This window comes from Ipomoea triloba, chromosome 1 (assembly GCF_003576645.1).
Source record: "Ipomoea triloba cultivar NCNSP0323 chromosome 1, ASM357664v1".
Classification (NCBI taxonomy): Eukaryota; Viridiplantae; Streptophyta; class Magnoliopsida; order Solanales; family Convolvulaceae; genus Ipomoea; species Ipomoea triloba.
Genome location: NC_044916.1, coordinates 9,567,314 through 9,580,479, shown reverse-complemented (window position 1 = coordinate 9,580,479; position 13,166 = coordinate 9,567,314). Strand labels below are relative to the sequence as shown.

General features: G+C 35.9%; 2 protein-coding genes across 3 annotated transcripts; one reads left to right on the top strand and one right to left on the bottom strand.

Annotated features, from left to right (window-relative positions):
- Positions 1 to 1,142: 1,142 nt before the first annotated feature.
- On the top strand, positions 1,143 to 2,888 carry LOC116028527 (transcription factor MYB61-like). 2 transcript variants are annotated; one of them, XM_031270270.1, is made up of 4 exons: positions 1,143 to 1,510; positions 1,592 to 1,721; positions 1,844 to 2,394; positions 2,500 to 2,888. In XM_031270270.1, exons 1-4 carry the CDS (start codon positions 1,378 to 1,380, stop codon positions 2,511 to 2,513), a joined length of 828 nt encoding a protein of 275 aa, XP_031126130.1. In that variant the 5' UTR covers positions 1,143 to 1,377; the 3' UTR covers positions 2,514 to 2,888. The 2 variants fall into 2 exon arrangements, with proteins under 2 accessions (XP_031126130.1, XP_031126124.1); XM_031270264.1 differs by having other exon boundaries at positions 1,144 to 1,510; positions 1,844 to 2,888.
- Positions 2,889 to 4,639: 1,751 nt separating this feature from the next.
- On the bottom strand, positions 4,640 to 9,551 carry LOC116028511 (protein NRT1/ PTR FAMILY 4.5-like). Its single transcript, XM_031270244.1, has 6 exons — positions 9,213 to 9,551; positions 9,035 to 9,122; positions 8,530 to 8,747; positions 7,421 to 7,843; positions 6,757 to 6,884; positions 4,640 to 5,933 (listed from the first exon to the last, which is right to left on the bottom strand). Exons 1-6 carry the CDS (start codon positions 9,213 to 9,215, stop codon positions 4,994 to 4,996), a joined length of 1,800 nt encoding a protein of 599 aa, XP_031126104.1. The 5' UTR covers positions 9,216 to 9,551; the 3' UTR covers positions 4,640 to 4,993.
- Positions 9,552 to 13,166: the final 3,615 nt, after the last annotated feature.

Genomic DNA, 13,166 nt, shown 5'->3' with positions numbered 1-13,166 from the left:
CCCTTACCGCTTTCGTCTCCAGGCCAGAGACAAAGAAGTTTCATCGTCTCAAGTCTGGAGACGAATAGATCTCTTTGTCTCTAATTGGAGACGAAGAAATGGTCTTCATCTCCAATCTGAAGAGGAATAACTTTCTTCGTCTTCGACGGGATACGAAGCCATGTTCTTAATCTCTGGCAGAGGCGAAGGTGGGGAGGGGAAGTTGAGTCTTTGAGCATAGTTTGATAACCTATTTGTCTCTTATTCTTTTTTAAAGGTTTGTAATTAATTTGCTTCTTGCATATATGTCTTTGGGTTAAATATATGAAGATATGTAGGAAATAACTTGTTTATCTTTCAATTTAACGCCAATTTAACTTCTTTTCTAACGGAAGAGTACATGTGGTCATTTTTTGATACTCAAAGAAAGTTTGCTAATCATTTTATAGTCGAAATAAGTTCAGTGGTAATACCCAAATACTCAAAGGACCCTGTATTAACACATTAGAATATTAAAATCAACTTATATATTACATCATATATCTATTTTATTATGCGAACTTCAAAAATATATTACAACAACTATAATATTATGTCATCTAATTAATTTTAAATTAAATATATAGAATGATTTAATTAATCTAATATTTTTTTAGAGTTAATTTCATTTTTTAGTCCTATCACTATCGGGGTGTTGTCAATTGCAGTCAACGACTTTCAAAACTAACAATTTAGTACCCTAACTATTCAACTTTTTATCAATTTTAGTCAATCCGACCAAATTGCCGGCCAATTGTCACCAATCTTTTAATTCAGTTTAATCTGTTTAATGAGGGGGCAATATTGTCATTCCATGTTACAACGACAAGGGGGAAAGTCCTTTTCATTTTAACATGGGATGACAATATTGCCCCCTCATTAAATAAATTAAACTGAATTAATTTTACCTTGCTAAGTTGTCCATCAAGTTATATATGGTTTTCCAAAAAAAAAAAAAAGTTATATACAAATTGTTTAAAAGATATGACCTTTTTAAAAGATATGAAATGGTATACAAATATTTTCTAACTGAATTGACACCCCTAGTCATGATTCAGAAATTGATCCTTGGGATGAAATATATGACCTTTTTAAAGCTCTCAACACACACACTCTCTCTCTATCAATGGTTTCCTAATTCCTAGCCCCTTTCATTTTCTCCACGCTCCCACCCCACCACCCTTAGCCAATTATTATCACATCATCATCTTCAATTTCTTGCCTCCCCAAACAGAGAATCGTCCTCTTCTCTTGCGCTGACAAGCACACAACTGCTACAAACTTAACCAAACACATAGAACAAAACAAAAAGAAAAAGGAGAAAATTTCCAGATAGCTAGCATTGCGTATTCAGGGCACATGGGGAGGCATTCTTGCTGCTACAAACAGAAGCTGAGGAAAGGGCTTTGGTCCCCTGAGGAAGATGAGAAGCTTATTAATCATATTGAGAAATTTGGCCATGGCTGTTGGAGCTCTGTCCCAAAATTGGCAGGTAAAAACTTCAATTCAATAATCCCATAATCCTATGTTTTTTTTTTCTTTGTAAAGAATGATGTTTTATTGATTTATTTAGGACTTGAGAGGTGTGGGAAGAGCTGTCGGTTGAGGTGGATAAATTACCTGAGGCCAGATTTGAAAAGAGGGACATTTTCACAGGAAGAAGAGAATTTGATAATTGAACTCCATGCACTTCTAGGCAACAAGTTATTAAATTAATCACTCTTTTTTTTTTCTTTTTTTTTTTTGATATGTTACTATTCTTTCTGTCTCATTTTACCTATTGTCGGTTATCTGTTCTCAAACGGTAGTATGTTTCTCGGGGCAGGTGGTCTCAGATTGCAGCCCGATTACCGGGACGAACCGACAACGAAATCAAGAACCTATGGAATTCTTCCATCAAGAAAAAGCTGAGGCAGAAAGGAATTGATCCCAACACTCACAAACCACTCTCCCAGGTTGAGAATGCAGAAAAAGCCCAAGTTTTCAACAATAACAGTGGCTTTCTGAGTTCAAACAGAAACAACCTCGTAGAATTCGACAACCCTAAGTCTTCTCAGATGATTTCTGGGTTCAATCCCAATCCCAATTCCAATACAATTCTTGATCACCATTGCAGTAGCAGTATTAAACTTCAGGGCAGCCCTGTTTTCTTTAACAGCAGTGGCTTTCCATGGTTAGTCTCAGGCTCTGAAAAATCAGAAAAATTAACTGATCCAGAAGACATAAAATGGTCTGAATATCTGCTAGGAAACTCCATTCCAAGCCAACCCGAACCGCAATTCACCGTCACAGAAGAAGGTTCTTTCAGTACCACTGCATCAACTTGGCTTCAGAATCAGCACCCTTCTTTGCAGGCTGCAAACTTGTGTACTGCTAGTAAGCATTTTCAGAGACCTTCTGCTGCTTCTACCCAATTCTCCTAGCATAAATTTCATCCTAAATTTTGCCAAAATCTAAACGGCTGTGTGTGCTATTCTTGAGGCGGAGGCCAGTAACAGGTCAAATCCAGCAATTGGTGGGTAAGGAATTGTTAGGTGAAGGACGGTGAACCAAGTCCAGCACTTGCCTTTCGAAAATGTGATGGCAGTATAAGAAATTAAAGTTGCGTGCCTTCGTTGCAAACTACAATTTTTTGGCGTATTGGTAAACGTTTAATCGAACAAGTGGTATCAGACTATCAGAGTCAGGTTACGGTTCGAGTCTGAGTCCCAGCAAGCAGAGCAAAAATTGTATAGTTAAGACTGACAGGTGTCCAGCTATAGGCTTCCTATATTCTTAATCTGTATATATGCATGCCTTGCACAAAATTTCATTACCAGATATTCTTCTTCTTTTTGTTATAATATTGGAAGTTGAAACCTTTCTTTTTCTGTTCTTTCTCTGTAATTTATTGTTTTCTCAGTCTATTTGACTAAATTCTTAAGGTGGCAATTTGACAAGTTAATTTTTGAACACTTAAGAATCAAAGTTTTACAGCTTTTATATATGGCTTCCTATTCAACTACACAAGAAATTAAAGAATGGTTTGAAGAAAGTGACCTTCTACAACAGCGACAAATCTCACTGCTTTATTATAGCACTGGTGAGGCAATAGTACCTATCTCTTTCAAGATTGGCCATTTTCAAGAATGTATAATTGATGGGTGAAAAGGACTTCAAAAACTTCTTTTGTATGAAAGATTCAAGGAACCATTTTTCTTCAACGGGTGTCTATCTTTGTCTCCTGGAGATGGAGATGGTTCAATTTATTTATTTATTTGTTTGTTTTTTGAGATGAAGAAAGTAGATAATTGATGTGGTTTTGTGCGCCACCACAAAGGCCTCCAAAGCAAAGCAATTACACCGCCACGAATCCCACGATCCGTCCTCAAAAATTTTGTTTGTTTGTTTGTTTGATTTTTTATTTTTATTTTTTGTTTTTGTTTTTGTTTTTAAGTATTACTTCTTTCTCAACCTACTGAAGTACAAAGAATCAATATCGCATCTACTTATGCACGAACTCACCCTTTCCATATAAGGGTGCAACTAATACTACTAGATCACAATGTTTGATTCGTGAAATAAGCTTGAAATGCATTTTGATGATGATGAGAAACAAAAGATATATTGAATAACATCAATCATCAAGTTCTCATCATTCTTGCTGCTCATTGAAAATCTTATCAAGTTGAAAAAGTGACTATTTAAACTTCAAATATCTATTCTTCTTTTAACGAGGTTTTCTTCTCGCCCTGTGACCCTAGCCACCAACCTAGGTTACCCATAGCTGATCGGCTCAAACCTAAGGATTTCAGGATCAAACTTCCAACCTCTCGGCTGTAGGTAGAACACTCTTATCACTTGGGCTGTCCTTACGGACTTCAAATATCTATTCTTAGTCTCTTAGTTGGAGGAAATATTATTAAAACTGTATCATTTTTCTCTACCAATGGTCAATAGAGGAAAGTAACAAAGGAATTGTGAAATCTTAAGATTAGTATTAACTTTTTGTTCAAAGCACTAACTCATGCTCATTGTGTATTTATGTATTGTACCGAAATGGTCGATATAGTGAATCCCTCTTGAAAGATAGGAGTATAATGGTGTAGAAGTATTACACAAACCTTTGAACCACTATTAAATCTCTCTTAAATTTTTCTTTCATTTTAAGATTTTATTCTTGTATTTTTAAATTCATAAAATCCTATTAATTTTCAATCACATATATTTTCCAAAAGTATTTTCTGCTCCACATAAGTTACATATCTGATTCAATATTCAATCAGTGCTTTTAATATTTTATATAATTCTTTAGAAATTCAAGCTCACTTAGAGCCTTTTTGAATTTTGTTTTGTAAAAGTCAACATCATGGACTACTGTAACATACCATCTAGAAATCCAATATTAGATCGGGGATATATGAGTATGTAAGGTGAATAAGGAAACTAATCTAGATTGTCCAAGCATTGGTGAAACCGTGTTCATCAGGGTTTGGGTATACTACTTGAAGATTAATTTGTTTTTTCAATTCTGGAGTGTAGAGTATTTTTATGTAAGAATGGAGTTTATCCAAGAAAAAGAAAAGAGAAAAGAAAAACGTAACTAAAATAACATAATGAAAGTTAAAAATAGACAGGTACATTTATTCATCCATGGAATATAATTCACCCTTTTTGTAAGAAATTAGTATCATTAGAAAACATTCTTCAATATTTTACATGTAACGACCTTATACAACTTAAATGAAACAAACATCTGTTTCGTATTTTATACTAGTAGACATGCATCTAAATACACATAATCAAAATTAAATCTTCCCTCAAAAAATTGCAGATCAAACACACAAATTAAAGGCATGATAAACCCCAGAAGAACTCAAGAAAAAAGCAAAACAAAAAAAAATGTTAATAATAAGCATATAACACTAGGCCCACAAAATAGCATGGGCTTTTATTGGCACAACGAAGCTGATTGGGCTTTCTTCAACTTTTCCCATTACTGGGGAGTAGATTGAGATTGAGATTTAACCATATTTTGAGATGGATTATCATCACCAGAGGCCTTGAGGAATGGCACCCTACTTAGAGAGAGTGATTTTGGCAAAGTATCTGGATCGGATGATGGTTTAGGGTTTGGGTTGTTTGGGGATTTGTATTTGTACCACAATGCCCAATAAAGATAGTTTGCAAAGTTGAAACAGCTGAGAATGGCTAAGAACCAGTAGAAAAGTGCCAAATTGTTCTTGTCCAAATCTTGGCCCTCTAGCCAGCCTTTCTTGCTAGGGGCTAGGGCTTTGGTAATGGCATTGATAAGACCCACAAATGCACTGCTCAAAAAGTAGCCAAAAGAGAGTGAGATCCAAGTGAAAGAAGTGGACAATGACCTCATCCCAGCTGGGGCCTCCTTGTAATAAAACTCTAGCAACCCCACAAGTGTGAACATATCAGCAACCCCAAAAATCCCATACTGAAATGCAAGCCACATCACATGGATGGGCTTCAATGGGTTCCCAAGGGAATGCTGTTTCCTCTTGACCTCCACCATCGCGGCCACGGCCATCGACACGGCCGAGAGGACTAGGCCGACCCCGACACGTTGCAGCTGTGTGACGCCCGAGGGTCGGCCGGTGAGTTTTGCCGCGAACGGGACGAAAACGCGGTCGTATAGGGGGATGAGGATGACCATGAAGATCAAAGGGATTACTGGAACTGATGAGGAGGGGACCTCAAAGGACCCCAGCAAACGGTTCATTCTGTAGCCTTGTTGGACTGAAAAGGTTTGGAGTTGGGCTAGGCAAGTGTTCATTATTATGGTGCTGCCTATAATAGGTAACATTCTTGTTAGGACTTTGACTTCTTCAACTTGTGTCACAGTGCAAACTGTCCATGGGGTTGGCTCACTGTTTTTTGGAGGAATTGCAGCCTTGTCTAAGAACCTGCAGTCTCAAAAAGAAAACAATCCATTTTACATTAAAATACATACATGAAATTTGGAAAATGATGCATTAAATTACATTAAATACTATGCTGCAAGTGCACTGCAACAATGCTTATTAATTAGGTGGATTATGGTCCATACATATAGCTAGTTGTGTGAATTAGGCATATGATACATTATTTTTATATATAAGGTACATTAAACAGACCTTGGGTCAAGCGACATAGCTATAACTCTTTCAATTTGAGAGGTGTCACAAGTTCAATCCCCAGTGGGGGCGTACAATTTATGAAAACAAGTTAAGAGTTCATTACTTGTGTGCATAAGGTTCATTATTTATTTGAGCATGTACAAACTGGTTGGATATTGAATATTTAGGCATGTATATTCTAGGCTCATTTATGATATACATGAGATTCATTATTTGTAGAGCATAGTTAGGCTTATTCGTCACATTTTACTTAAAATTTTGATATTCAATAAATCTAAGTTCACTATTTATATGCATAAAATTCATTATTTGTATGCATAAAGTTTATTATTTTTATAAATGTGTTTTAATGCATGATCTACACATCATAGATCACGATCCACAATAAAATTTACCGCAGTGCACTGCTGGTGTGCAGTACATGTACAACTATACATGAGTCTCAAACTTTTAGCAAATGGACCCGTACCACCAAACTTCATGCAACTTAAAGACTTTGAGAATTTAAAAAAAATTCGTTTCCAAAAAAAAAAAAATAAGGATTTTAAAATTTGAAATAAAGCCAATAAGTATGGGATAAGAATGTGCATACAAGAAAAGCAATCATCACCTGAATTGGTCAGTGTGAGCAACTTTTGTTTCTGTAGAGACTGTTCCTTTATCGTTCACTTCATACAATTCAGTGCTTGGATTTTCTGGTAATTTCAACTTTCGATTTTTTATGGACACAACAATAACCTGCAAAAATCCACCCCAATATCTATTATTATTGGCTCTACTCCTCTCTTTCTTTATATTATCACAACTAACTTTTATATACCCCTTTAAACTTTTTTGTACAACAAAAACTTTTTTTTTTCTTTTTGAGTGATGAAGAAAACCCACAGTCAGTAAATCCTGTTAGAAAAGTTGCCCAAGAAGAATAGGGCGTTCCAGCTGGGAATCGTACTTGTAATCTTGTAATTACTAAGCAAACAACTTGATCATCTTGACTGGGATTGCCCCGTAATGATTATAGAAGGAAAAATCAAATGTACTCTTTTTTTATAATTATATATTAATGAGTTATGCATGGAGCGACGATTTTAGTCTTTGAAGGACTAAATCAGCCACTTTATTAAATGACAAATTGGTAGTAGAAATAGTTTCCGAACTTCTAAAATCGCCATTTTGTGCATAACTTAAAAATAGTCACAAATATAACTCAATCAGGGACTAATTTAAATTTGTACTGCAGGTATAACTGAAGGATGGAAAATCCAATTTTTCAGTACCTGAATTATTCTTAAGATGGGGGAATCGCCCGGCGATTGAAGGCGATAGAAAGGGCAACCAGCAGCGAGGAAGACGAAGCCAAAGATGGTTCCGATTGTAGAGATGAGAAAACCCAACCACCAACCTTTATTAGTGCTGACCCAAACAACAAGGGTGACTCCAAAAGCTGCCCCAGTTGTGCTGGTTAGCAACATGTAGTTGAAGTAGCTCCCAAGGGCTTTGGATTCCGTGGGATCCTTTTGATCAAACTGGTCAGCACCCAAAGCTGGTAGAGCACCCCTAACCCCACCGGTCCCCAGTGCCAGCACACAAAGTGATACATAAAATAGTAGGGCTATGCCCCCCTCTACACAGCTTGACTTCCCACATGCCTCCGCTTGTAAACTCTCGAACCTTGCTTGAATTGTCATCAATATCAATCCCTACACCATACATAATTATTATATATACATAGTATATGTATGTATTAGTGAAAGAGCGAGATCGAGATCACACATATATTGTTGGGCAGAGACAGGTGATAGGTCAAGAGCAACAACTGGTGGTTAGGATATTGTTGGGCAAAGATAGGTGAATGGTCAAGTCTAGCAATTGATGGTTAGAGGATTGTTGGGCAGATGTTGGTGAAGGGTTAAGTCCAGTAATTGGTGGTTATTAGGAGATTGCTAGGTGGACGCTGGTAAAGGCCTGGTCAAGTCCAACAATTGATAAGTAGGTGATCATTGGCGGATGCCGGTGAAGGGGCAAGTCTAGCAATGGGCAGTTAAGGGATTGTTGGGTGGATCGTTGGCTGAGTCCAGCAATGGACGCTTAAGGGATTGTTGGGTGGAGGCTGGTAAAAGGACAAATCCAACACCCTATTTCTACAAAAAAGTGGCGGTATATACAAGGAAATAAAGTTATGATTTTGCTATGAACTATAGCTTTTGGTATAATGGTAAGTGCCACTTTTGAATTGTTTTGAGCTATAACTTTTGGCATAATCGTAAGCATTTTAATCCTAATAAGTGGTTACGACTGGAAGGGCCGGTGAAGGGCTTGAACTTGACCTTAACATATATGATTGCAATATAATATATTGATTAATTAGTATACCCACTGCACGCACCAGTATCTCAAGCATTCCAAATATGAGACATGTGTGGAATCTGGTGAGCAAAGTGTCAGAAATGAGGCCACCAACAATAGAGAGCAAGAAACTTGAGCCCATGAAGTTTGTGAGTGTGTTGGCTGAGCCAGAGAGGTCAAAATGCATCTTCAGCATGAAGTACAGCACCATGCTAACCATGTTTGCTACAAACCCCATGTTGTCCATTGCCCCAAAACCTGCATATACATAAAAGGATAAATGAATTATGAATGAATACAATAACATCTATCCAACTATAAACAGAATCTATCACTTTTTTACTTTCACATATTCATTACCCCCTTAATTACCTTAGCTTCTTCCATACTTTATTCTACAAACTAAAACAGGAGTTTTGAGCCATATAAAAATCTTCTCACCACACACCCAAAAACAATATTTTTTTCAAACCTCACCTCTGAGACAGAGGTTCATTGATAACATTATATTAACGTAACTCTGAGTTTTTAAGGATTTGACTTACCATATATGAAACAAGAAGCTCTAAAACCACCTTTCCCTTTTACTTTCCATCCACTGATGGAATTATAGTCTGGCTTAGTATTTTCCTCCTGTGAACAACACAAAACCATATAATATATATAATGGAATCAAATCGATAAAATTAATTTTTATTCCTTCAATTCAGCTGAACTACTCACCATGGCAGCAGCTAATAAGGGGTGGCAGTTAGATCAAGAGAGAAACTAACTGCCACTATATATGCTTAGCTTTCTCGATCTGTGTATGAAGTCTATCTGGGTAGATAGGGAAATGGCAGATCAGAGTTGAAGAAGTTTTGGTGGAAGGACAAAGATTTAATGAAGATCAGAGATGAGAATAATGAGGGTATAATTGTGTGTGATGGAATTTGTTGGTTTAATGAAGCTAATAAGCAGCAGCCTCTGTGCCTCTTTATTCTCACTGGTTGGGCACCAATTTGGTGTTCATGATGGTGATATGGCTGGCAGCTAAGTTGGGTTTCTCTTCACTTTCGCAAAGTTGGAAAGAGGCTCAAGAAATATGGGCTGTGGGCACATACACAATTAAATGCAATACACAATTATGATGATGATGTGCTAGCTAGTGAACATTACTACATTACCATAACAAGGATTATTCTTCACTCAAAATGTTGAATCACCAACCCCAAGGGCTCCCGACACCTTGACCTAACAAAGTATTTGGGAGGATGTAAATCACGGTAACTCAATGACTCAGCAGACAGGACTAAATGCCGATGCACACAAGGGATCTGCCCTTTAAGTATAATTCCCACACTGCGGCTGCCAAATTACAAACATTGATTTCTTATCTCAAATATTGTTTACTGAACTAGTGAGTTAAGTCAGTACGGACAGCATAACAAGGATTATAATAATAATAATAATAATAATTATTATTATTATTGAATGTTATGGTAAAAGCATACTATATGTCAGTTTGATTTGACATGATTGAAGTTTCGTGTGTCATTTAAATTACCTCCAACATTCTCACAATTATTTGGATGTTAACAAGTAGCTGTGCATTGACAACTTTATGCATTAATTACTAAAAAAAAATTGCATATGAAAATCATTTATAAGATATGTAACAATGACTATATCCTAAAGAAAATATTATTTTTACATATAAGTTTTACATACATACATGCATAAATGCTACTTCTCTATATTTTGATTGTTAGAATATTTTAGCAAAAATGATATTTTGAGGGGTTATTTTGTGGTACAAATATATGTAGAGTTTACTCTCGATTTGAGTCAGGTCAAAGTAAATTCGTGTTCTTCACAATAAAATGAAAAAAATTGATATATTATACTATCAAAATGGATAATGGGTAAAAGAAAATATTGAAACACAAATTATGCTGTGGACCCGGGTCCACCTTGCAAGGTTGACCTGGGTCCAAAACTACGTCGTTTTTGTCTCTTTTTTTTTTTTTTATTTTAGTAAACATATTGCTGAATATAGAGTTGTCCAAAAATGTGTGAATGTAGAGGTTTCAAAGTGTATATAGAAATCGTGAATGTAGATTTATGATTGTGTGAATGTAGAGTTGCCCAGAAATGTGTGAATGTGAAGGTTTCAAATTGTGAATATGGAGTATACAAATAGTGAATGTAGAGTTATGCATGTGTAAATCTGTAATAGAGTTAAGAAGTTCTAGCAACTTGTAGCTCTGTAATGTGTGAATGTGGAGTTCTCAACTTGTGAATATGGAGTATAGGACTTGTGAATATAGAGTTTTGAATGTGTAAATACATAACAGTGGTAATATAGTTACTAAACATATAATCCTGTAATGTGTGAATGTGGAGTTTACAAATTGTGGATGTAGAGTATAATGTATGTGAATGTAGACCCAGGTTCACCTTACAAGGTGGACCTGGGTCCACGGCATAACAACCCAAATCAGTGCTTATACAAGTTAGTATTGCTCAACCTCAATCCGGAGAAAAAAATTTCCGAACCATTTTCGTTGCTAATATGAATAGTTTGCTTGATTTAAAGCCAGCGCCAAGGCTTCTGGTGTCACTTCTATAGCCTACACTAGAGGATCTCATACAGTCCTTGTATCCCAATTTAGCCTTAACGGACCATGAGTTATCGATTCAAGTGCCTATGAACATCTCATTCAGTGTAGTTCTTACTTCTACTGCATCATCAAGGTCTTCTAAAGTGTAGACTCTTCCTTTCAAAATCTGTTGGTGGTATTTTGAATCATGAAGCCTAAGTCTTGATTTGACCTTTACAAATTAACCTAGTAAAACTTAAATTACAATATAATACTCCTTCGTCCCGAATTGATTGTTTCATTTGCTTTTTGCATGCTTTTTATGAAATTAAAATAAATGTTTTGTACTTTTCAATTACACCCTACTTTTTCACTTTTGGAAATAAAAGTAATAAAGAAAGAAAAAGTCATAAGGGTAAATTGGGAAAAATAGAATGATGGTGATGCTCAATTTTAGAAAGAGGACAACATTTTGCGACAAACTAAAAAGGAAAGTAAGACAGGTAAAATGGGACAGAGGGAGTAGAATTTCAAGAATTCTAAAGTTCTTAAATTATACATTATTATCATCATCAAACTCTAAACGACATTATTTCTAACAAGAACTAACACACTAGCAGAGGTTGATGTAGGTATGTTGACTGACCAGCAAACCCTTTGATGTAGGTCAGTCAGAGTAGTGTGATAGTTAACTAATAGTCCCGTTACGTTTCATTCAGGTTTAATTTGTTCAACTAGTTTGCTAATTAACCAGTAGAGGCTTTCATGCATGCATGTTATACTAGTTTTATTAATATAATAATTAATATAATAAATTCTTGATATTTTTACAGATATTTAATATGTGAATAATTTAAATATTAAATATTAAATTATTGCATTATTTATGGGATATTGGTAATGAAATTTTTTGAAATTTTCCATAATCACCCATTATCTGAATGTTTGAGGGTGAAGTTAATTTCCACTATTATTGTCATTTTCTGAGCTTTGATATGCAGTATATGTTGTGGGCTCGGGCTAAGAAGGAAGAACGATTGGGTGATGGAAGTAAAGGTCGGAGTGTGGTGGTGCAAAGTCTCGCCACTCCAAGGATGGAGATAAGAGTTAGACGCCACTTAGGAGGAAAATCCCAAGATAAGTCAAAATACTCCTTAAGAACTCAAGGAAAAGAAATTGCCAAAGCAATATTCTTGAATTTACTACTATCAAAATTGTCTGTCTAACACAGATAATAGCAGGGCTATTTATACACTTTAGCTAGTCCCTACATCAGGGCATTTAAGTTCAAGATGTGCTATTCTAATGCTAAACTAGCTAAAAAGATGTAACTAGCCACAAGAATAGGATAACTAAGTCAAATAAGTTTATAAAAACTAAATTCTAATTGAATTCAGGATTTATAAGCTTAATTTGGACTTTACAAATTGAATAACATAAATACGGACCAAATAATCTCATACTTTTATTTGCATGAAAAAAATACTCCAAGTGTTGATTTATAAGGTATAAACCCCCACTCGATTTTATTCTTCAAATTGTGCCTTGAATCAGATGGACCACCTTCAACTCAACTCCATCTTCATATTTTTGATTAGCTTGACTTACTCCTTTAATAAGGCCACTCATAGCTTCATGAAATATCTGCGCCTTTGCTCTCGTCATTGGACCCTCCAAGATCAAAGGACTATTTTCTTTGTCATCCATTGGACCCTCCAAGATCAAAGGACTATTTTCTTTGTCATCCTCATAGTTGTCCTCAACAAAAGGACTATTTTCTTTGTCATCCTCATAGTTGTCCTCAACATCTCCTCCCCCCTTAGAAAGATTCTCATAGTTGTCCTCAACATCTCCTCCCCCCTTAGAAAGATTTGTCCACGAATCAATTTCGCTGGCAAGACAAGGAGATAAATCCGCAACATTAAAGGTAGAACTAATCCCATACCCACTTGGCAATTCTAATGTATAAGCATTGTTGTTGAGCCTAGTAAGCACACGAAACGGTCCATCGCCACGGGGTAGCAACTTAGATTTTCTTTGGGAAGGAAACCGCTCTTTCCGCATATGGACCCATACGAAGTCCCGGGGATTGAAA